The 26714-nt window shown below is 35.3% G+C and overlaps 1 protein-coding gene across 1 annotated transcript; it reads left to right on the forward strand.

Annotated features, from left to right (window-relative positions):
- The first annotated feature begins 12122 nt into the window (after window positions 1–12122).
- LOC128545915 (uncharacterized) lies at window positions 12123–26548 on the forward strand. Its single transcript, XM_045303463.2, has 3 exons — window positions 12123–12266; window positions 19875–20159; window positions 21801–26548. Exons 1-3 carry the CDS (start codon window positions 12230–12232, stop codon window positions 22697–22699), a joined length of 1221 nt encoding a protein of 406 aa, XP_045159398.2. The 5' UTR covers window positions 12123–12229; the 3' UTR covers window positions 22700–26548.
- Window positions 26549–26714: the final 166 nt, after the last annotated feature.

Raw genomic sequence — 26714 nt, forward strand, 5'->3', positions numbered from 1 at the left:
CAATAAATCTTTAAATGCAATTTAATATTAACTCCGTTTGACTTGTTTTTAGTTTAGTAGAGAGACACAAATCAATGAATTGTATTTGCCTTGAAGAGGACAATAGAGATATTATACAATATCACGACAATCTTGACGAGACATTATGTGAAAGAATGGACAATCTCGGCGCGTTGCGCCTCGATTTGTCCATTCTGACAGTTTTCGGCTTTTCTCCTTTACATAATTATATTCAATGTAATAGATACATTACGAGTTTTTCTTCAAAAGTGTCCTCTTACAGACGTAAGAAGCCGTTTCGCTAGGGCGAACACCAATATTGTCCGAGGCGAAGCCGAGGATAAAATTGGTGTTCGTCATAGCGAAACGGCTTCTCACGTCTGTAAGAGGACACTTTTGAAGAAAAACGAGTAACTGTATCTGACTTATATAGTGGACGCAACTTCACCCCGATGGTTGACCTTTGTATTATAATACATGAGGCACAACCTATTATTGAAAAGGAGTGCATTGTATACAAACTTACTGTCTATAAATATACATGGATACCCTAAGCACCCCTTATTTATACTAATGAAATAATCGATATGAATAATCAGCCTAAGGTCAACCATCGCGGTCGAGTTGCGACTACTATACGACGATAAGTGTACTGAATATATTAATGAATGAATAAATAAATAAATAGAAATATAGAACTTAACCTGTTTAGTCTCGCCTTTTTGTAAGAAAAGTGTTTCTTAACTTATGAAAAGATATAAGGAGAGTGTGTTTTCTTTCAACAAAAAGAAATTATATCAATTTCTTTACATCTCCCATGGAAACAAAGATTTTAAGTTCATTTTAAATGAAGTTAAATTCTTAGCCAGTTAATTGCTTAATAATGTTACCTAATGTGCCGTTCGTAGTCCCATCCTTTAGTTGAAAGGAATATTCATTGACCTATGTAAATAGGAAGTGTTTTGTAAAGAAACCCTACCTCCCATAAAACAAAGATTTTAAGTTAATTTTTGATGCTCGTAAATGAAAAATCTTAAAATCTTAACTGATAAAATCGCCAAACGATTTGAATAAAAAAATCAAAAAGGCAAAAAAAAAAAAAAAAAAAAAAAAAAAAATAATAATAATAATAATAAATTGCTTGAATTGGCAAGACAAATGACGTTGATTGACACTTACATTACCCATTGATTTTAATTAATTGACCTAAAAGTGTCTTACCTGTCGTATTGTCATTACTAATGATATATGCTTATGTTTGTTAACTCAACATAAATATAGCTTCAAAACCCTAAACATTGATTAAAACACAATACTTATGCAACACATGCGATACATAAACAAAATGATCAACAACAGGTAAAACAAAAACAACTATTTTATAGTATCGGTTGTTCAACTGATCTGAAATTGTAAATATAATAGTGTTATACATTGTCCTATTAATCACTGTAATACTGTCGAAAAAAAAAATTACTGTCCTAATTGCTTCTGTAAATTCTCTGCAAATCGTTGATGTATCACACCTCTTTTTTTTTCTTTTTTTAAATTACGTTTTAGTTTAGCCTACGTCCTCCGTGTGTGGCATTTACCTGTTAACCTCAAATAACTATTCGGGAAATTACACTACCCACCTACTACCTAGATATCAGGATTTTTCTACCATTTCCAATAAAAATATCAACCAAATAATTCCTCAAATTTACAGTATGTCCATTTGTTCATAATACTCCTAAATCTGTTATTTCTGATAGTTTAAACATTGAATTTCTTTTTCCGTAACGTACCTATATAATTCAATGACTTACAGTAATGATTGTACATATAGTATCCCCATTCTTATAATTATTATCTTATTGTGCAGCACCTTAACATAACCTTACTTCTGTTTCATAAAAGAGGTAAGAGTGAGACGGAAGTCTGGCTGTCAGCAAAATTACCAGACTCCTTTCCCCATATTGAGGAATGGGTAAGTTTGGGCGTGTTTTACGTTCCCAACGACCAACGCTTTTAAGCGGCTTAACATTGCTCACTGATTTATCTTATCAAGGCTTATCGCTTTCCATGCGATTAATAGCATATTCCGTATGCTCCCGAGACGTTATGCACGTTTCGGCCATATGATCTGTAAAGCGTTCCTCTACGCTTGTATATTATACCATAAACACATCATTAATGACAACATCAAAACAACAATATACATTTAGCCTTACTCCATAATCAAAAGAAAATATACCCATCACCCATGAAAAAACTACACATATGCATACATAATAAAGATGGCATGCTCCCAAGAGTAGGCTGTTTCAGAAAGTTAGTTTGCTGCACAATAACTTTGTATTTCATTGCAATAAATATTCGGCCTGTTCGTTGAATAATATGCCACACACAGGGCTTATGCGACATATGAATCAGTAAACGACTTTTATTTTATTACAGCTAACATTCGGTCCGTTTGCTAGATAATGTGCCACACCAACCCTTATTATGCGACACAGTAATTAGTACATTTTGTAAACAACTTTTATGTAATTTGAATTACTGACCTTTAACCTATAGGGTAAACAAACAAAATCGGCCTGCGACAATAAGTCGAATCTGATAATCTTTTAGAAAAAAGGAAATCGACGAAATGTCGCATCTATAAAGAAAAAATAGACCAACTGTCTTATTAGACCAGCTGACGTATTCGACCAGAAACCAGTAGGCTAAATTTTAATTAGACTAGTTGTCTTTCGACCAAACGTCGTGCATCGATTACTTGTATGTCTTTCTCTTTCGGTATTCAATTTCTTGCCTAATATACTTATTTTATTGACATTGAATTTAAGTTAATTTAATATAAAAACTTTGTCAGACTAACTTTATGACTTACAAAAGTTTAAGTTTTTTTTATCAAAAAGTTTCAAAATAAAACCTTAGCATGTCAACAATATTTCTAATTTACTTCTCTTTGAACTTATAACTTCTAACTGACAGAGCTAATAAAATTCCATCTAGCTTTAATTGGTATTTATATGTATACATTAATATTATTTAATAATTGTTCATATTTTCAAATATGAAATTTGGGAATGATATATCTTTGAATTCCTAAGTAAATTGTCAAGATCAACAAATTAAGAGTATGCTATATGTTTTATGTGTTATCGTGTTTGAGCTTTGGCACAATATTTAATGCAAACTTTCATATCAATAGTTGCCAACATCAAAATATTTTAAACGAAACTGTTTGACATTATTACAGGTTAATCATTTGCATTAAACATGACCTAAAGCTTAAGTTCTTCACATCCGTAGAACAAAATGATCGTTGACAAAATTCTAAAAGAGAAATGGTAAAAATCTAAAAGAGAAATTGTATTTGTTTATATGTTCTTTTTTATGTTGAACTATAATACTAATATTACATATTCATGAAAGCTTATATGAGCCGTGCCATGGGAAAACCAACATCCGCGCAGTCTGGTCAGGATCCATGCTGTTCGCTTTTAAAGCCTATTGAAATTGGAGAAACTGTTAGCGAACAGCATGGATCCTGACCAGACTGCGCGGATGCGCAGGCTGGTCTGGATCCATGCTGGTCGCAAACCAACTATGTTGGTTTTCTCATGGCACGGCTCATATTACGGCCAACGATATGCTACATAACAAAATTCGCTTCACATGTATAGCAATAACAATAAATCTTCTACTTTTATTCAAAGCAATCAATAGAAACAAAAAATCATATAAAAATAATGACGACTATAAAGAGGAGAGCGCCACTAACCTCCGCGCAATAACACCATCTGCGGCGCAAGAAGTGCTGTTATAATATTGAACGAGCTGCCGGAACGACAGCTCGCTCCACTGTTTAAATCCCATAAAGCAATGAAAGCAACCGATTAGAAAAAATGTTCAGTTTTTTACCTTTAGGGGGATTTAATTTGGATGTAGGGTAGGGTGTACCAAGTAACAATATGGTATAACACCAGTAATTGAACTGGAGGCATGAATATGATTTTCCTTAATTTCTGTCTTTATTTTTTTTTTCTATTTTTGCGACTGCCCCCACCTCCTGTCATATGTTACTTCTTGACAGTATAAGACCTAAGTAAACTTACATTAGGTTCGGGGCATGAGTCATAAAGGGGAATGTGGGTAGGGTCCGGTAGGGGGTAGGCGTATGGATGCTGCAAAGCATAACCAAGGAACACAAGATGAAATAAACTGAAAAATACTTTAAGTTTCTTATATGGTGGTGTAGGAGGGGGTTATATCCCAAATAAAACTCAGGTGCACAAATTCACATGCTAAAAACATTCCTATAATATTTCATGACTCCAGGTCAAATACAACAGAGATAGTACATATTTGACTACGTCACTCATATTTTTGAGTAAGTGAAGAATTATTACAGTGGTCTTTCTGAGCGAAAGACCAAACAAGCCCCAAGGGGTACAAAGTCACGTGCTGAATAATAATCCTAAAATGTTTCATGACCCTAGGTGGGGCTGGGGGTGGGGGTTGGGGCGTTGTCGTTATGGTTGAGGAGGGTGTAGGAGTAGTGTTAGAAAAGTAGGTATATTATAAAGGATATATTGATACTTTGAAACATTACTAGACATATGTTAGTGTAAGAAATGTGTCGGAAAATAAAACATTTTTATGGTGGAGAAAGAGAGAGGGGGATGTAATGGCTAAGCGAGGATATGAGTTATGTAGAGGGTATCAGGGATACTTAGAAACAATGTAAGGTTTAAGTTAGTTTAAGAACATACAAGTATTGTCAAATGACAGCGCGCTGGACTATTTGGATCTCTTCCACATAATACTAGCTTACATACAAAAGCTTTTCGAAGCTGAAAATTCAGTGAAGCATAATTTTGACAAAATGTAAGCCAGAGTTATGAAACCTGCCATGTGAGTACCAAAAAATGTGTGGAGTGGAAAATCTTTCAACATTTGGCCAAGGTGAGAAACATGAATTTTGATAAAATGAAACTAGAGTAATGTAACTTCTAACCATGATGCCGAACACATGTTATGTAACTTGTCTTAAGAGGTCATCACATAATGCCAACAAAACCTAGAGTTATGTTACTTGTAAATGAGTCCACCTCATGATGCCGAAGACATGTGTGAAGTTTAGGTGCATTTGGCCAATTAGTTTCTGAGAAACTTGCTTTTGATGTAAAACTTTTAACTGAAATTTTAAGTTAAAAAGGGGCATAATTTTGACAAAATATAAGCTAGAGTTATGTAACTTGTTCTAAACTTGTACGGCCATATATAGCTAAGTAAACTTTCATATATCATTGGAGTCGGTGCCTGTCGGTGAGTGGTAATGGATAAGGACACTGCAAACCATTATTAAGAAACTTGAAGATAAAAGAGTTAAAATGTTTTCAGGGAAATTGGATCGGGTAAATCTTTAATCAAACTCCAGTTGCACAACTTCACATGCTGAAAAACATTTGTTTAATGCTTTATGACCTTAGACAAATTTGTAGATATACGTGCAAGTATTTTTTTTTTGTGCATACTTTTTACTAAAGCCAGAATTATAGTCTGTCTAACTGAAATTCCAAACAAAAACCCATGTTCATTACTTCGCATGTATAATAACTGTTCTAAACAGTTTTATGACACGGTCATATGCTTTTTGCAAAGTGTCGGGCACAAATATTGGGTCCTCTTGACTGAATCAAGGGCCATACCTCTGGTCTGGCTGAATGAACCCCTAAACAAAACCCCAGATGCACAAAGTCACATACTGAACATGATTCCTATACCGCTAGTTTTTATGACTCTATGTAAAATACTTTCTGAGATGCATGCGACACAAACTTTCAGGTCTTTAATGCATCTACTGAATGTAAATAAGTACGAAATAAACAAGAATAATGTCAACAGTGTATGACAAATGTCCACGGAAACTATTTATGTCCATAAAAAGGTCCATTACTCCCAAACAAATAACCAGATATGAAAATCCCGACAATATGTGCAAGTCCTCTTCGTGTAATTGATGTAAACCAAGTTTCTTGTCAATTTGATGGAATCTGTTGGAAAATTTAAATACGTAATGTACAGGTATAGTTGTAATAAACTTCAAAGTCCGAAATAAAAGCCGTAACTCTATAAAACAATCATCGGACATGCCGGTCCTGAAATTATACGCATGTTCACTTCATGTTGATGATGTTTACCAAGTTTCATTTCAATCAGACAGACACAGTACGGGGAGTCAGGTTCATAAGGCAGTGTGACGGGCGGACGGACGGACATTTCAATCTCTATATGCCTACCAGGTCTTCTGCACAACGGGGGCATAAAAAGGGTCGCGACACTAGAAAGAAATAACAGGACATGACAGACCTGACAATATGTCCAACTGGATTATGTATACCAAGTTTCATGTCAACTGGAAGGAAACTGTAAGAGTTGAGTATACAAGAAAGTGTAAGAGGTGAACCGATGAACAGTTCAAACACAATATGCCTAACAGGTCTTCGACGCATTCGGTTTATAAAAAGGGCTGTAACTCTAGAAAATAAATAACCGGAGACGACAGTACTGACAGTATGCACATGTCCACTTCATGTTGATGATGTATATCAACTTGCATTTCAATGGGCGGAAAACTGTATGTGGGGTGGGGGATATAGAAGAAATTGTGACGGGCGGACGGACAGTTTAAACACTATATACCTCCCGACTCTTCGAAACTCGTAAAATTTCACGTGATGTATATTATCAAGGGAAGTCGTACTGGTTTCGCCAAAGATAGAAATGAAAATTTCGTAGGGCAGGGTTTTTAAAACTATGGCTTAAACTTAAACTTAAAATTATATTATATTTTATTTTGGATATATGTTTGATAGAAGTGTAGATTTACCTCGGACTGTATTTGATATTTCCCACAAAGTGTACATTAAACAATGAAAAATGTCATAAAATGTTAACTGATTACAAATAAACTCTTTTTAGAATTAATTTCAATAGAGTAATCTTCGCGTGCAAAATACTTTAGAAACTTTACATTTTATGAAAGAATGTTTAGACACTACGGGTTGAATAATTTGAAAAAGTAGTTGTACAGACGCACTGACTATTTAGGCGTAAAATTGGGCATTATAAAATCTTGGTCTTGTCATAGGGGTAAAAAAGCCATCGGAGAGAAGTGTAAATAAAAGTTGGGTTTGTTTCACTGTTATATGAATTTTTCTGAAGAGCAGCATTTTGATTATAAATTGTAAAACAATCATACCGCACATTTTATGCAATATAATTTAAGCTTCGACATTTTCATTTTACCAGAGATACGTAAACCTATTAATAGTGTTAGCTCCGCCCCTTCATTCTATAACACCATAAACATTTTGCTTTTTTCATGACAACCATATTTCAAATCACAAAGAAAGGCTCAAACAATAACTTAATCAGCCCACATAACGGACAATTGGCCTTTTTTTCTACTTTTCTACATTATATTTATACTCTTCGTATTCTATTTTACGGCTGTTTAAAAAAATAACTGAATAAATAACTGCTGGTATTGATTACAATGAGTCATTTGTGTAAATGAAAGGCAGCGCATGGCCTTGACAAAAATGGTACTAAGGGTCTGTATCAAATATTCTACGATTTTCTCAACGTCGTCTGTCTATTGTTTATTGTAACCTTTGGGTATATATTGTCAGGTCATTTAACAATGCCATGAGATCTTATTTTTCGTTATAGCTAGTGACATAGCGGTTTTTTTTTGCGCTAGAAATTTGTAAAATGCGAAATATATGAATGTATATTTTCCGTTTTGCAAATCTGGACTACATTTAAACGCGAAAATATAAGAATGACATTTTTTCTCTTTTGTAAGAGATTTGAAATATATAATTCAAGAAAATGCACAAATTCGATTTTCAATTTTAGAGCAAATTTCGTGATGCGAAAACGCGAAAATTTCAGGTTAAAATTTGCCTTTTAGCGTTAACAATAACATAAAAACGCTTTTCGTGGTGGGGGATTAATAAACCTGAGAAAGATAAAGCGAGCATTTTGCGAATTTTACTTGTTACAGTGAAAATGTCATTTTCACAAACAAAAGAAAACAAAAAAGAGATTGCAATTAAAATATTCTAAATTGAATAACTTACAAAATGTTTTTTTTTAAATCCAATTTGAATTGTTGAATCATTTGCGTGTTATCCGTTCTAGTGGTACACAAACTATGCGAATTTAACATCAATTATCGTGAAATAACAGCGTAAGTTTATCCCTTTAGAGTTAACCGTTTTCTTAATGAATAGAAAATACGACGCAAATATTTAAAACATCGTTGCGATTTTTCAAAATTTAACGCTATTCAGTTTACGAGTAAATTTTTGTACACTTTTTTTCTATGAATTAATCTAACTAAAATTTTCTGCGTCAGAGTCGCGACCATCAGAAAAATGAGAATAGCGTCTTCTGTAACGGGAGCCAGAACTATCAGATATCGAGAAAGAGAAGTACATAAGACATATGGAACAGAACAGAACAGAAGTTTATTTCATAGACGTGTACATGGTACATAGTCATTATAAATTCAAATAAATAAACGAATATATGGAAGGTATTATCCGCCACAATGCAAATTGCTATATTACATATTTCAAGTCCCACTCACCTAGATGACAACTGCGTAAGTCCACGCGGGTAATTCAAATTTTCAGACTACTTATAAGCCTCGGTAGCCTAGTGATAGAGCGTCCGCTTCGAGTGCGGGAGGTCGTGGGTTCGATCCCCGGCCGCGTCATACCAAAGACGTAAAAAATGGTACTAGCAGCTTCCTCGCTTGGCGCTCAGCATTAAGGGGATAGTGCTAGGACTGGTCAGCCCGGTGTCAGTATAATGTGACTGGGTGGGGTATCATGCCACGTGTCTACGGCGTGATATTCCAGTGAGGCAGCACTATAAAGTTGGGCATTGTGCTCACTGCTACAAGTGGACACCGTCGTTTATATGACTGAAAAATTGTTGAAAGAGACGTTAAAACCGAACACACACACACACACACACACACACACACACACACACTCACACACGCGCGCACGCACACACACACACACACACACTATTCTATGAAAATTGTTAAAATGCATATTTCTAATATGGCTATTAAAATTCCTCTCACCTACATGGCAACTTTAAACGTTCGTGTTACTATTAAATTGTATGTTTCGCCTCGGTTGATCACATCAGTTCTCGGAGCGGAGTGCCTTTTCAGAAAGGCAATTATAAAAACTATCGCTACAGGTTCATCTCACTTTTGCTTATACGACCCATTTTCTGTCCAGTCGTCACAAAGCCACAAAGACGATAGCATACATATCCAAAGTCATCGTTAAACCGAGCCTGAAACATTTTCTATGGTGTCATGCTGGGCGACCTTAGGGTTTCTTCTTTTCTTTGTTATTAGCTACGTGAACTCTGGGACAGTACTTTGGTATGGTATGGTAATTAGGTACAAACACTAGCTAAATACCATCGCTTCAGGTGAATGTGAGATTTTGTTGTTGTTGTTTTTTCACGTTGCCATAACTTTGCATATTTGTGTTCATACACTCCCTTGATTTAATTAAATTGCAGACTTCATTTTATCCTGTTTTAGTCGTTACAATAAATGTTTTAAGGCATACCTTGTAGCACTGAATTTCTGCATATCTTCACGTTGTTGAAGTAATTGTCTTTGTGGAAAGCCTGGAACATTTAAGGGTTGTTGTAAGGATGGTCTTAAGAACTGGTAGATATCTCAAAATAAATATACCTTTTGACACTGGTTGGTGGAAGCCGCCACTTAAATTTGGGATGGTATAGAGAAAGGTGTTTGGGAGTGTTCTGTCCTTTTTCACCATAAGAAACATGTTGAATATGTAATCACATCACATTGCTGCGAACATGACTGGCTAAAGAATTATTCTTGTCTGCTTTAATTCTAAATTTCAGTAACATTGTTTTATGGATTCATGAGCCAGAATAAGTATTTGTGTAGAACAACATTTTTGCTAGTAGTATTTTGAATATTGTTGGCAGACAGAATACATATCCAACTTGTATTCAGACACTATGATATGCTGAACATTGTATCAGATTGTTGGAAACTGCCTATTTCAGTTTCATTTATATATAGTAAAATCTCAAAATAAAATTCTTAGGGTGTAGAATTGTTTCATGTGAGGAGGCCATCCAGCCAGCTTTCCATCCGAAATGACGATGGTTCCAACATTATGCGCTTCCGTGTCTGAAACATTGTCGGGAGAGGTACATTGGGTCTCCTTCCACCACAAAATGTCACCATTTGGCTATAACTTACAAACCTGCTAACATGTCACCATTTGGCTATAACTTACAAACCTGCTAACATGTCACCATTTGGCTATAACTTACAAACCTGCTAACATGTCACCATTTGGCTATAACTTACAAATCTGCTAACATGCCAATTTCTATAACGTGGACACCGACGCCGAATGACAATTATAATGTTTTATATAAAGCGATTGTTAAAACGCTGATGTATCAATTTTACCAAAAGTACAGCAATAGTATCCTATACCTATAGCTGTGATTGTAGTAATTCGCCGGATATGCCTCCGTGGTCCACCCGAATGCAGTCAGTATAAAGTGCAATAGCGTAAAATAATCAAAGATTATTTTATTTGTTTTAAATTGTTATATAAGGTTAGACAGTACTAACCAGCTTTGACATAATTATGACAAGTACACATTCTGTCAAGTTAATATATGATGCATTTATTTAATTGTTTATTATATCAAACCCACACGTTTTATACGTCAAATTGTCAGACAGAGCATATAACTGATGTTAGAGAATTGCTATATATTGCTGTTTTAGATATCCGGGATAGTCAGAAAGGGTCTGGGCAGTCCAGGTGTGAATCTGGAGTCCGAAGCTAAGACCTAGAAAATGGATCTTATAATAAGATATTAATATCAAGTTAGGTTTTAGATATGACACTTGTTAAAATCAGACTGAAGAAGTTACAAAATGAATTATGAAATGTATGTTCGAAATATTCCACTGTGTAAATAAACATCAAAAACGTTCAGACTCGTGTTTGTGTTACGTTACAATTTTCAGGCCTAGTAAAAGTCATTTCTACGCGAGATATAGCATTATTAGAGCTTGATTGGTAAAAGATATTTGCGGGTTTATACGTCGAAACTACTGGCTGGGTAAAATGAAAGTGAAAGTATGTAGCCGTAGCGTTTCCCAGACATGTGACCAATGGTTCCATTCCCCATATTGTTTGCCTGTATAGAGAGGCTTTCAAGACAAGTGTAATGTTCTAAAAAAGAATCGCTAGAAATGCTGATAAAATGTTATATATATTAGCTGTACTAACCTTTTCCAGTTGATGTACTGCAGGTATTGAATGCTCCGAGAATCTACATTTGGCATCATACTTGAATTTCTGTGACAATCTCCCTTATATTTTTGTCTGTAAAGTTAAAATTTAATGCTTCTGTAGAATTCTGTGTTATTCCTTCTCAAAAGAAGGAATGATAACATGTATGTCTATTATGTATTTACGTTGTTTAACAGGTTTAGTTAATATTTGAATATTTGCCTAGTTTTGGTAAATAATCTTTTACAGAAGAGAGAATCCAGTTGCATTTTTTTTCAATCGAGGCCATTAGTTCAGTCACCAGCCAACAGAAATTCATTTCAGTCTGAAACCATTTCAGTGCGTCGTTAGTATTTTGCTCTTGATGCCAAATAAACAAAGAGGTTGACAAGGTGGTCTGTGAAAGGACGAAGTACACAGCGACATGAGAATGCACATTCGAAATTATCCATTCTGTGTGGCTCAAAAAAGACAAATATGCGAATTATAATGTTCAGTTGATTTGATAAGGGGCTTTGGCTTTTGACTTGGTACAAAACAAATCGTTAGTCAAAAAGATCAATGGAAAGTTAATGGCGGATACTTATAAAATGAGTCAGACATGATGGTGAAATTTAAGGGTTTTTTTATGAAAAAGAAAAACCGGAATGAAGACAACAAATCGAGGACCAAAAAGGTAACCCATTCTAGTGGTTTAACAACTCTTAGCATGTCAAGAGTGCATAATTTATTATGTAGAGCTCTTATCAATGCGCCTAAGATAAAGCTGTACCAGTAAGATTTGCAACCTGCAAAAGGCAACATTATTTTTACACGCTCGAATCTTAGCTAACATGAGTGCTAATAGGAATTATGCTAATGATAATAGAGGTAAGAATATAGTTATTACATTTTTCTCTCTCATGAGTTTGGATTTTCTTCTACTCAGCAGAGGAAATATCAGTTTAGGGAAACTTCTTATAAACATTATCATTGCTGTCCCCGAGTCACACCGAAATAGGTCATATGGTGATTTTCTAGTGTTATAATGGTACAGGAAGACACAAGATGTCCGTCGAGCTTCATTCCAGTCACAGGCAGTTGAACATCTTTCGCACATGGAATTAAATTCCTCTTATTATAATAGATGCTTACTCAGGTTTAATCAACTTAAGGTGGATGCATCGCTTAGAACTTGTTCCACAAATGATAGTTTACCAACAGTTTTTGCATTCAGGAGATTTTGTTTACGTCCAATGATGCCAGTAAAATTAAACAAATCTGAACATTATTCTAAATGTATCTTGAAAAACTTGGAAATTATTTTATCTAGACAATAAATGTCCCCCTTTCTTTGTCCCACACTTTTGTTGGTTCGGAAGCTGGCTTTTGGTGTGGAATACTAACATGTGAATAAGCAATCGGTTTGACATATGGAAGGACGGTAGTTTTACCCTGGTGACCGCCCGTTTCTGAGATAATGTCCTCGTCCGCATTTATGCTTCAAAAATGTAAGCATATGACCTAATACTGCGCCGACTGGATTCTACAGCCTGTGTGTGACGAAAATTGCATCCTACATGCATGGGTATGTGACTTCAATTTTGATAACCAGGTTAAATTATTTATTTGGAGGCTGGAGTACTTCAAATCATATATAACAATACCTATGTAAGTTACTGTAAATGTTGGACTGATTAATTATTTCTACATGCATCTGGTGAAGGTTACTTTTGGTAGATTCTAAATTACCAAAATGTAATGCCTTACATAGAAATAAACAACTGTTTTGACATGTAAATTGTTGATGCTAGTCCTAATAATATCCTTGATATTTAAAACAATTGGATACAAGATCGTGCACAGTCGTGCATCTAAAAGTATTGTACTCAAGTTGTTTTCTTCGATTTTCTTATATTCTTGACATTTTTTTGCATACTATGACACGTACGCACGCACGCACGCACATACACACACACAGGTACATATAGACAGGAAAGGTTTATATAGGCGTTAGGTTGATATGAAGTTTGCAGTTTGCAATTTGCAAATTGATTTGTAAAATGCAAGACAGTACGCTGTTTGCACTGCAAACCGCAGATCAATTTTACGCCTATCAGATGTTTTTATCTTTCCGTCAGAGTAGCTTTATAAATCTTATTTTGTCTGTTTGTTTAAACAATCAAAGTATTTTTTTTAAAAAAGATATTCGACCTTGGTGGGGATTTAATGTACTGAAAATGATGGATGGATTTCAGTAAAGATAAAGAACAGTATCTCGCTCGTTTGTTTAAGATAGAACTGCATTACTTCATGACAAAATTGACTTTTACAAAATACCTCGAATATGCATGTCAATTTTAAATTAATACTGCATTTCTGACACTTTTCGGTAGATAAACCAGCAAATGGACGGCATTTTGTGATTCAAAGTCATATCAAACACTTGCTTGTCTCCACTTTCCCCCATTTTTTTTTCGGCTTAAGTTAATCTTTTCAGTAATTTTGTTTGCAGATAATAAACTTACACAAATGTATTGCCTGCCTTTAGTCAGAGTGTATGTTTCCCGTGTATAGCTTTTAATAAAGGTTTATTTTTTCCATTTTTTTTGTAGCAAACTCAGGTTTTGTGAAATAGTTTTATCCTTAAAAACAGTAACACCTCTCAAAACATTATTATATTGAAAAGTCCTATACATACTATAAACGTAAATAAAACTTTCGCTATGGGTTTGCATCGTACTCTGAACCAGTACTTTTGCTGTTTGAAATAAATACATGTTCCAAAAATTTGTCAAAGAGCGAGGATAATCTACATTGCGTTCAAATTCTAATTTTGAAAATAGCGACTGACAGTGTTTAGTCACGAAAAAGATTAATTTAGAGTAAGCTAAATTGCATATCTGGATGTGTTCTTATCGAATATGTTCATATAACCTTAAACCATGCTGAGTATTCTGTCTTAACAATGAATGCTCGTTGCGCAGTAGAAAAAAAAAATATTTTAAACTACATATTTGTGAAGATAGCGACGCCTTCTTTTCAAATCTTACCAAAACATGTCAAAGTGTACCTCGTTTTCTTTTTTTTTCAACCAATCCATTGTAATAAAAAAATAAATGTTTTCAAACGAATGTTCGAATGAATGAAACCAATCTTCAGGATCGTTCTTTTTTTGCAGATATATTTTATATTTTTATATCTAAATCCATAACGCTTTCTAAGCGGACGAAATTTTTTTTCAATAGTCTGTTTATGTGTTCAACATTTACCTGTCAAAAATATGACATATTTAAAATTTCTAAAGTTCAACATAATGATTTAACCATTTAGAAATGTTGACAAGGCAAATAGAAATTCAAATGTTGCACATCTTTACAGAAATACAAGTTCAATGGATATCAGTTTCATGAGGGAAACGTCATAATTTTAAATGTTTAAAACATTGTTTCTGAAATCATTCAATTCCCACCTTTAATTCATGTGGGGAAGTTGGCAATTACGTGCAGGGAAAAGGCCAGTGCTTGTACAGAATCCAGGAATAATGGATAGGTTAACTGCCCGCCGTTATATAACAAAACTACAGTTGAAAAACGGCAATAACCAAAAAATGTATACTTTTCCGGGTCAGATAACAGTAAAATTTGAAAAAAAGCATCATCGATGTCCTTTTCTTTTGGAATATATCATGATTTCGTTCAAAGCTGATGAAATCAGTTTTAATTATTTTAAGTCAATTCAAAAATTCAAAAGTTGAAAAATTGTGACGGAAATATGTTTTATTTGGTATGTTAGTGTAAAACAGACGTTTACAGTTTTACTAAAGGCTTCACAATATTTGCTTGTACAGTCAAATTTTATGTGATATTATTTTGAACCAAGGATACACGGGTGGTCCGGCGGCCGTCGTCAACAATTTATTTAAACATATATTCTTAGCCTCTTAGGGGTCTCCATGGCCTAGTGATTAAGGTCGCCGACCTCAAATCACTTGCCCCACATCGATGTTGGTTCGAACCCTAATCGGGGCGTTGAATTCTTCATGTGAGGAAGCCATCCAGCTTTGTTTGCAGTAAAATTGTAATGTTCTATCTCAAATTTGTTCAAATTCGGTATAAACTGCGCAACAGATCTTCATTAAACTTGATTAGCAGCACCATTGTAAGGTCAACTCTCAGTCTGATTCGAATGGGGGCACTCGGTTTCTTTTAGAGGCCGCTAGAGCAAAGAGAAAACCTTTCAACAATTTCTTATCACGAACCATTGTTTGGATCTTCATCAAACTTGGTCTGTAGCGTCATTGTTAGGTAATCTCTCAAGTCTTTTTTTCAGTTTTGGGCACTTGGTCCCTTTTAGGAACGGCTAAAGCAAAAACTAGAAAAACTTTTAAGCTACTTCTTCCCACGAACTTCTTGAAGGATCTTCATCAAACTTTGTATGTAGAATCATTTCAAAGTCCACCTTCAATTTGTTCAGACGAGGGCGCTTGTTTTTAGCTCACCTGTCACAAAGTGACAAGGTGAGCTTTTGTGATCGCGCGGCGTCCGTCGTCCGTCTGTGCGTGCGTCCGTGCGTGCGTAAACTTTTGCTTGTGACCAATCTAGAGGTCACATTTTCATGGGAAATTTATGAAAGTTAGTCAGAATGTTCATCTTGATGATGTCTAGGTCAAGTTCGAAACTGGGTCATGTGCGGTCACAAATAGGTCAGTAGGTCTAAAAAAAGAAAATCCTCGTGACCTCCCTAGAGGCCATATTTTTCAATGGATCTTCATGAAAATTAGTCAGAATGTTAAACTTGGTGATATCTAGGTCAGATTCGAAACTGGGTCATGTGCGGTCAAAAACTAGGTCAGTTGGTCTAAAAATAGAAGAACCTTGTGACCTCTCTAGAGGCCATACTTTTCAATGGATCTTCATGAAAATTGGTCAGAATGTTTATCTTGATAATATCTGGTTCATGTTCGAAACTGGGTCACGTGCCATTAAAACTACAGCCTAAGGTCGAATAATACAAAAACATTGTGACCTCTCTAGAGGCGATATTTATCATGAGATCTATATGAAAATTGGTCTGAATATTCATCTTGATGATATCTAGGTCAAGTTCGAAACTTGGTCAACTGCGGTCCAAAACTAGGTTATGAGCTCTAAAAATAGAAAAACCTTGTGACCTCCCTAGAGTCCATATTTTTCAATGGATCTTCATGAAAATTAGCCATAATATTCTCCTTGATGATATCTAAGTAAAGTTCGAAACTGGGTCACATGCGAATTAAAACTAAATCAGTAGGTCTAAAAATAGAAAACCCTTGTGACCTCTCTAAAGTCCATACTTTTCAATGGATCTTCATGAAAATTGGTCAGAGTGTTCACTTTGATAATATTTAGTTGAAGTTTGAAACTCGGTCACGTGCCATCAAAAACTAGGTCAGTAGGTCAAATAATAGCTAAATAGCTAATTATCTTGATGATATCTAGGTCAAGTTTGAAACTGGGTCATGTGCGGTCCAAAACTGGGTCAGTTGGTCAAAAAATATAAAATCATTTTGACCTCCCCAGAGGACATTTTTTTCAATGGATATTCATGAAAATTAGTCAGAATGTTCACCTTGATGATATCTAGATAAAAGTTTAAACTGGATCACGTGCGGTCAACAACAAGGTCAGTAGATCTAAAAATAGTAAAATCTTGTGACCTCTCTAGAGGCCATACTTTTCAATGGATATTCATGAAAATTGTCAGAATGTTCACCTTGATGATATCTAGATCAAGTTCGAAACTGGGCGAAACTGGATTACTTGCGGTCAAAACCTAGGCCATTAGGTCTAGAAATAGAAAACCTTGTGACCTCTCTAGAGCCAATACTTTTCAATGGATCTTCATGCAAATTAGTCAGAATGTTCACCTTGATGGTATCTAGTTCAAGTTTGAAACTGGGTCACGTGCCATCAAGAACTAGGTCAGTACGTCAAATAATAAGAAAACCTTGTGACCTCTCTAGAGGCCATATTTTTCATGGCAAAGTTTGAAACTTGGTCACGTGCGAATTAAAACTAGATCAGTAGATCTAAAAATAGAAAACCCTTGTGACCTCTCTAAAGTCCATACTTTTCAATGGATCTTCATGAAAATTGGTCAGAATGTTTACCTTGATACCTTGATGATATCTAGTTCAAGTTTGAAATTGAGTTACGTGCCGTCAAAAACTAGGTCAGTAGCTCAAATAATAGAAAAACCTTGTGACCTCTCTACTGGCGACATTTTTCATGTGATCTGTATGAAAGTTGGTCTTAATATTTATCTTGATGATGTCTAGGTCAAGTTTGAAACTGGGTCAACTGTGGTCAAAAACTAGGTCAGTAGGTCTACGTCGTCCGTGTGTCCGTGTGTATGTGCTTAAACTTTTGCTTGTGACCACTCTAGAGGTCACATTTTTCATGGGAACTTTATGAAAATTGGTCACAATGTTCATCTGGATGATATCCAGGTGAAGTTTGAAACTGGGTCATGTGCGGTCCGAAATTGGGTCAGTTGGTCTAAAAAAATAAAATCCTTGTGACCTCCCAAGAGCCAATACTTTACAATGGACCTTCATGCAAATTGGTCAGAATGTTCACCTTGATGGTATCTAGTTCAAGTTTGAAACTGGGTCACGTGCCATCAAAAACTAGGTCAGTAGGTCAAATAATAGAAAAACTTTGTGACCTCTCTAGAGGGGATATTTATCATGGAATCTATATGAAAATAGGTCTGAATATTCATCTTGATGATATCTAGGTCAAGTTCGAAACTTGGTCAACTGCGGTCCAAAACTAGCTCAGTAGCTCTAAAAATAGAAAAACCTTGTGACCTCCCTAGAGGCCATATGTTTCAATGGATCTTCATGAAAATTGTTCAGAATGTTCAACTTTGATATCTAGGTAAAGTTCGAAACTGGGTCAACTGCGCAATGAACTGGGTTGCGTGTGGACAGGTGAGCGATTCAGGACCAGCATGGTCCTCTTGTTATTTGCTTACCACAGATATGACAATTCCTGATTCAGTTTGTCATATGTTTGTAGAGGTTAAATAGACAAGGTCAGGTAAGCGACTTAGAACCAATTTGATACACTTGTTGGCAAGCTCAGTTAACCCATGCAGCTGCAATGCTCGAATGTTATGTAGGGAAAAGCATGTGAGGTATAATATAATGTATAAAGCAGTGTACGTTAACCGACTGGGTTTACATTTACATGAACGCCAGAAAAAAAGAGAACAAAAAAAAAAAAAAAACCATTTAATCCTATGCTGAAAGGGCAAAGTAACGGGGCATATAATAAACTTTCCTCCTTTATTATAGTTTGTAGTAAGATATGTTTTCAGCATGTGATTATAAGCACACCAGCTCTGTTAAATATTTGGGTGCTATATTGGATCAATGTTTGAGTTATGACACCATGGTCACATCAACCATTAAAAAAGCAAATGCAAGACTTAGGTTTCTGTACAGAAAGCACAAGTTTTTTTTATCATTGTACACTAAGAAAATGTTAGTCATGTCCTGAATCCAATGTCATTTTGACTATGCCTGCTCTGTATGGTACTATGGCATTTCTCAGAGTCTGAAGACTCCAGGTTACTCAAAACAAAATCATTAGGTTTGTCCTTAGACTTGATCGAAGAAGTCATACTGATACAGTTGGGCTGGTTACCTGTCCCAAGAAGAGTGGAACAAATAACTCTAAATCATGCTTTTAAAATACATTCAGGTTCTGCCCCTTTTTACATGAATGAGTATTTTACTAAAGCCAGTTCTGTTCATAGTCACAATACCAGGTTTAGTAAAGGGTCATGCTTCAGCATTCCTAAAGTCAAGGGATTTGGTAAAAAGTCATTCAGCTATAATTGTTGTTCTTTGTGGAATAATTTGCCACATAATGTTAAAAATTCTGCAAACATGCAGCAGTTCAAGGTTTCAGTAAACAATCATCTTCTACATAGCTTGTAGCTACATTTGTCTCTTCTAATTATACTGTGATTGTTTTACTGTGATACTTTTTTAAACTGCTAAAAACTTGCTCAAGTTACCACCATTCATTATAAAGTTGTTGTGCCTTGCTAGGACATGTCATCATTCATTCAGGACCACAATGGGAATAAGGGGTTTCACATTCCCCTTTTTTTGTGTCATCCTGGGTATATGAATACATGTCCTGGCACATTTTTTTGTGATATTTGAAATTTGTTTTAATTTGTGTTGTACCATTCCATGTGTTTTATATACTGAAATAAATAAATCAATCAATGTTTCTGGTCACGGTGATGAAATAATATAGCCCAAGACGAAGAATCCTTAGGCAGCTGAATACAAATGGGGATACAGTTTTTGAATGAGCTGAAAAATAAAATATTATGCACTTCGAAAGATTAATAATGTTATCTACCAGTAAACTGTTAAATACTCGGTATCTTTAATCGTGTAATATGGAAATCTCCAATGTTATTTCTGTTTTCTAGGTTTTCACGGCGAACCCGCGGATCAGTTCATTCCGTCCAGACCAAGAGAACGAAACTCTACCCAAGATGGCTTTCATGAAAGTGGATGGCATTCAGTCAGCTATGAATCCTTACAAATGCAACCTATGGGGCAACCATCACCAATGTACCAAGGAAATGTCCAGTCTATGATGGCCCCTCCCTTAACAGCGCATGTCCCGTACGAACATCCGGGAAATAAACTGCAAGCACCAGCAGACAAACGTTTAGTGAGAGATTGTACAACACCGATGCCGACTGATCATGGTAAATTCATTCCAGTGCTTCAGATACATAATATTAATCTTTTCAAAAATAGTCTTAAAATTGAATGTTACATACAAACGATATAGACTTCTTCAAATTTCTTGAGCAAAGTGTCAAAATGTGCTAAACTAACTCCTAATTAAGTTGTTTTTAGGTAATCGAGGAGGTATCAACTCAAAATATAATCTTCCAAACACTGGTTGAAAATTATAAACAAGAGGGCCCTGAAAGTCCTGTATCGCTCACCTGACCTAGTTTTACCCGACAAATAATCTAATATTTAATGTGCTCTAGATATCAAAGAGACAAACATTTTGACCATGTTTTATGTAAATCAGTACATCATTATCTATCATATTTCCGCTACGATTTTTCAATTTTTACTCTTTTTTGGCTTCTAAAGTGGTAACAAGGTTTTGCTCCATGATTTGACCTAGTAATCTAGTTAAAGATCTCAGGTAACCCAGTTTCAAAAATGATTTAAATTCTATAAAGACAAACATTCTTACAAAGATCCATGAAGCTGAGATAGAAAATGTGGTCCCTAGAGTGTTTACAAGGGTTTCCCATTAACTGACATAGTGACCTAGTTTTAACCACAAATGACATAATAACGAACTTGACCAAGTTTCATTTAGATTTGGTCAAAATAGAGACCTATGGAGTGTTAACAGTCAAATTGATGACGGACGACGACGGAAGTATATGTCTTTTTTATCATACATTTTAATACTGTATATTAAGTCTCGACATAGTTTATCATGTTTGAGATGGCTAATGGCATGAATGAAAGCAAGAAATTGCTAAATAAAAAATGAAACTGTCTTATCATCAATAATGCTCCAACTAAAAATCTACACGCACATTTACAAGATATACTTTGTTGTCTGTTTCAAAGCTCGGGTGACAGACGAAAGACATTGTGCTATCACAGTAGTACATTTTAAACATCCTGAACTCTGTTGAGTATGGCGGCTGATTTGTGCCATTTCGCCTTTTCGCCCCGCGACGCCGCCAATAGACTGGCATCAGTCGTTAGAGTCCACTTGGCCATAAAATTAATCCTCTCTGATACCACTTTCTGGAAAAATTCACAATATCTCTTGCCTCTGTCTCTAACTGTTGAGATGAGCCTAGAGAGAAAATGGTTTTCTTAGAAAATATAAGTGTCAGTATGAAGAAAGAAAACACGAGGATTTCGAAGCATAAATTGTAAGGACGCGGAACCAAAAACACACTAAACAGCGTGTAGCACACCAGCTAATTTGTGGGTTTCAGACTCACTTCCCCGTTGTTAAGCGAGTTTAAACTTCTTAAATCTCGTGTTTTTGCTTAGTGGGGTCGCGGGTCGAAAGATGGAATGGCACAAATTCACCACCATATTTGAGCTTTACACCTCCAGTCGTTATTGCACTCTGACTGAATCAATAATTGATGTAGATACCTCAGGAGAAGCTGAGGAAATTAAGTACTATTTAAGACCATCATCGTTTTCCGACTTGGAAAGACAATGCAACTGAAGTATCAAAATTTAATTAAAAAAAAACTCAAGAAGATACAGCAGCTTCATAACACAATTTCAATTAAATCGTACTCAGAATGTATGGACTTGTCATACACTGTTTTGATCTTTTTTTCCAGAAAATGACAGCCCACGGGTGCAGCCTTCAATAGGAGGAATTATTTTCAAACGCATCATCTCTTCATTATTTATCATTCTTGATATTTGCCTTAACTGGATGCAGTTTGGCTCATGGGTCGGTCATTTCGAATTACCGGGCTGGTTAAGTTTTCTAGAAATAGCAAATAGTCTGAAGGGAAAATCCCCATTAAAGTCCCAATGCGACGAGGGATCCTTCGACCTTACAACGACCTTCGGCGTCTTTATTGGCATTGGAACCGCATACGGCTTCGTTCGGATAGTTAATACGATTGGAGAGACAATTGTTGAATACCAGAAACAATATCCTAGTGAAACTGAACCGCGGTGCAGAGGTTTCCAGATTCTCCATGGATGGATGGAGACCACTCTCGCCATTCTCTGTGATGACCTGCCACAGGTTATTCTGTTGGTAATCTTTAGTTGGCAGTGTCACATCGATTATATTTCCATGGCGAAAGTCTTGATTTGGTTGTTTATTAAAATGATGAAAAATTATGTTCGCCTTGGTACATGTAAGCACATCTACAAGCCATGCTGCGGCGAATGTTGCGAGAACTGTTGCGAGAATTGTTGTGTCTACCGCTACGACTTCATCTGTTGTTGCCGAGTACTCTACCTTAGACCATGCTGCTGCTGCTCCGACAAGAAATCTATCGAATGCGTGTCATACGATATCTGCCCCGATTGCACGTGCAAAAGACATGAAAGGTGTTTTGGTGAAATCGACCGTGACCCGGAATGGGCTTTGGTCTTGTATGAGAAGTTGTCTTACCTGTATTTCATACTTATGGTTGCAATAGTTGTTTTTTCAATACTAAAGGAAGTGGGCGTACTCGGGCAACATCAAGGATTTTCAAAATTACAGACAAACATCTAATATCCAGAGACAGAAAGAAACTTCAAACGCTCGGGCATACTCAAGAATATTATGTCAATAATCATTAGTTTTATTTGTGATAAAATATCCGGATGCACGAAATCAAAACCCTCACAATGTTTACAGTAAAAAGACGCGCTACTTTAAATCTTAACATAGTTCAAACTTAAAAAGTCGCGTCTGTACGCATGTAGTCATCAGTTTCTGTCGTGCTCTAAAATATATAAAAGAGAAAATAAGGTAACCTGCGGGGGTGGATCCAGGATTTTTTCCAGGTGGAGGTGGGGGTCCAGATGGGGTAGGTGCGAGAGCGGGTATCCTCCTACTGCTGCTGGGGGTACTGGGGCCTCCCACGGAAAATGTTTGTTTCTCGGGGTCAGAATTTCTAGCGTTTTATAGTAAAAAAAACAAAAACAACAAAAAACAAGACTCTAAATCCTATCAAAATGTAATCATCACTTCGAAAATAAAACCACGAGGAGGTCTCCACTTTTAGAAGCTTTTATTTAATTCTTTTTATTTATTTTATGTTAGATATAGGGCTTGGGGTGTACCGTTTTAGACGAGTTAATTTATCCTTGAATTGAATTTATGATACACAACAAGTTATGTTTGGATTGTCGGTGCCGCAGCACGTTATAATATGAGTTGTGTACTGTTTGTTGAACTGTGAGAGTGGAGTGCAGCGAATTCATTTATTCTTGAATTGATTTTACAAGTGTATTATACACAGCAAGTATTTTTTGGGATTCACGATGCCCGCAGCCGCAGTACGTTGTAATACGATTGTTGTACATACTGTTTGTTCAACTGTGAGAGTGCAGCTTTTAAAGTTTTCACCATTAACTTTGAAAATTTTAGGGTGTGGGTTGGGGGAGGGGAGGGTCCTGAAACTCTGACTACTCGTATTAGGAAGAAACTTAAATGTTTAGTGATATTGGACCTTACTTAGAGTTCTTTATAATACAACTCCGCTGTAACAAGTGCCGGGGGTATGATTGGAGAGGGTATATGTGTGGTAAAGGTGAATGCATGAGTAATGTTGAACTGTTCAATACATCTAGTAAATAGAGCCAGCTATTATTTCGCGTTGATAGCATGGGAGCGCGACAAAACATCGACAGACAATGCTTCCGAAAGATCTTTCTTTATATATAAATTTTTCTATCACGGGGAAGCCGTTTGGTTAACAATAAAACTCGCACATCATGACATTTGAATGTCCGGTGATGCGCTCTCTTTTTAATACATACTAATATTTAAGACATATGCTAGATTTACGTAGAACCTCCCGTGATTTTCAGTTTTGAAAAAGGTGAAATCTACCACTTTGGTTCTCTGTAGATTCACCGGTATGTCACTACTAGGTCGCTTCTGAATAAATCAAGAAAAGACATTAAAATGGCAAAAACTACAAAGTATTCTGCGCGAGCTCGTGTTTGTCCGGCTATGCGTATAAAAAGATTTTAAGTCAAACGATTCGTGAACAAAGACGATGTAATCAGGGATCCCCGCTAATATTTCAGTAAACACGATCAAATGAATTAACCACTAATCAAAACTCCTTTTTTCAAAAAAATCACGAAGACCGTAGATTTCTAATTCAACGTTGTTAACGTTTATTGGCAATCAGGCAAGTGTGATATTCTTCTGTTTTGTCAACCTGTAAAATAGATAAGTGTACGTGCCTAAAATTCGATTATGCAGATTAAATGTTTATTCAGGTGCAGCGTTTTATGCAAAGGAAGTAAGAACTGTCTTGTGACTGTTGTAAATTAGTTTGAAGGACGTAAAAACTTGTATGAATTGTTTTGTGACTGTTGTAAATTAGTTTAAAAGATGTAACAATTTGTACAATCTTAGGAGGGCCGGCGCATTTTTATACAATCTTGCCAGACATACTTATGCTTTTGACAACACAGAAAATGACGTTCTTCAGCTTTTCCCGGAAGTAAAGAAAATGAAAGTACACAGGCTAAACTTGAAAATGAAAGTCGCATCTGCATTTGTCTATAGTCAGTGTTCACGCACAGGGGTCACCCCGTCTAAATGTATGCACATGGACTTATTCCATGTTTTTTCTTTTTGCTAATGGGGAGTCAATTTTCAAAATACCTTGGCTCTAACACGACAAGTCAGCTTTTCATCTACGAAAAAATATTTGCACAATCCTAAGATCAAGGGTATTTTGAGATTTTCGGAACTTAGTCAAATCGTTCAAAAGGTCCTTTTTGATGTTGTCTAAAAGTGACAGTATATGCCTTGGATGTCAAATATTTCCGTACGTGAAAGCTTCATACCTAGACATTTCAGAAATACTTTCAAAATAAATTTCGTGTAATAAATGATGATTCTACGGAAGCGTGAAAGGGCAATTAGACGCTTACATGTTTTAATGCGCTACGGCTATGGAAAGGATAAACTGTTTTGTGACTGTTGTAATAAAATTTGAAGAAAGTAACAACCTGTATCGCAACTGTTTTGTGACTGCTGTAATTTAGTTTTAAGGAATTAACAACTCATATAGACTGTTATGTGACTGTTGTGATTTAGTTTGAAGGAATTAACAACTTGTATAAACTGATATGTGACTGCTGTAATTTCGTTTGAAGGAATTAACAACTTGTATAAACTGATATGTGACTGCTGTAATTTAGTTTTAAGGAATTAACAACTCATATAGACTGTTATGTGACTGCTGTAATTTCGTTTGAAGGAATTAACAGCTTGTATAAACTGATATGTGACTGCTGTTATTTCGTTTGAAGGAATTAACAACTTGTATAAACTGATGTGTGACTGCTGTAATTTCGTTTTAAGGAATTAACAACTCATATAGACTGTTATGTGACTGCTGTAATTTCGTTTGAAGGAATTAACAACTTGTATAAACTGATATGTGACTGCTGTAATTTAGTTTTAAGGAATTAACAACTCATATAGACTGTTATGTGACTGCTGTAATTTCGTTTGAAGGAATTAACAACTTGTATAAACTGATATGTGACTGCTGTAATTTAGTTTGAAGGAATTAACAACTTGTATCAACTAATATATGTCTGCTGTATTTTCGTTTGAAGGAATTAACAACTTGTATAAACTGAAATGTGACTGTTGTAATTTCGTTTGAAGGAATTAACAACTTGTATAAACTGTTCCGTGACTGTTGTAATTTAGTTTGAAGGATATAACAACTTGTATAAATTGTTACATGACTGTTTTCATTTAGTTTGAAGGAAGTGAAAACTTGTATAAACTGTTATGTGACTGTTTTGCAGTGAAAACTTGTATAAACTGTTATGTGACTGTTTTCATTTAGTTTGAAGGAAGTGAAAACTTGTATATAATGTTTTGTGACTATTGTAATTTAGTTTGAAGGAAGTGAAAACTTGTATAAACTGTTATGTGACTGTGTTCATTTAGTTTGAAGGAAGTAAAAACTTGACTGTATAAACTGTTTTGTGACTGTTTTCGTTTAGTTTGAAGGAAGTGAAAACTTGTATATAATGTTTTGTGACTGTTGTAATTTAGTTTGAAGGAAGTGAAAACTTGCATAAACTGTTTTGTGACTGTTTTCATTTAGTTTGAAGGAAGTGAAAACTTGTATAAACTGTTCTGTGACTTTTGAAATTTAGTTTGAAGGAAGTGAAAACTTGTATAAACTGTTTTTTGACTTTTGAAATTTAGATTGAAATAGCTTGTGAATGTTATTTTTGAGGTTTCTTTGAATTTTCATTGATACAAAGAAAGAACTTACACTTTAATTCCTTTAATGCAAATGATGTATTGATAGCTAATTTGTTCAAATCTAGAGTGTTGATGTAAAGTATATTAAATGCTTAAAATTCGCATTGTTATAATTTTGGGTACGTAAAATATAGTCACGCGTGTTACTTGAGAGACAGTTCTAAAGTTTAATTTAGAATTACGACTACGGATAATGTTGTCATTTCAAAAATTTGAAACCAAACAAATCAATGTTAATATTCCAATTGTGCCTCTAAAATGATGCGTT

This window comes from Mercenaria mercenaria, chromosome 3 (genome assembly GCF_021730395.1).
Source record: "Mercenaria mercenaria strain notata chromosome 3, MADL_Memer_1, whole genome shotgun sequence".
NCBI classification, from domain to species: Eukaryota; Metazoa; Mollusca; class Bivalvia; order Venerida; family Veneridae; genus Mercenaria; species Mercenaria mercenaria.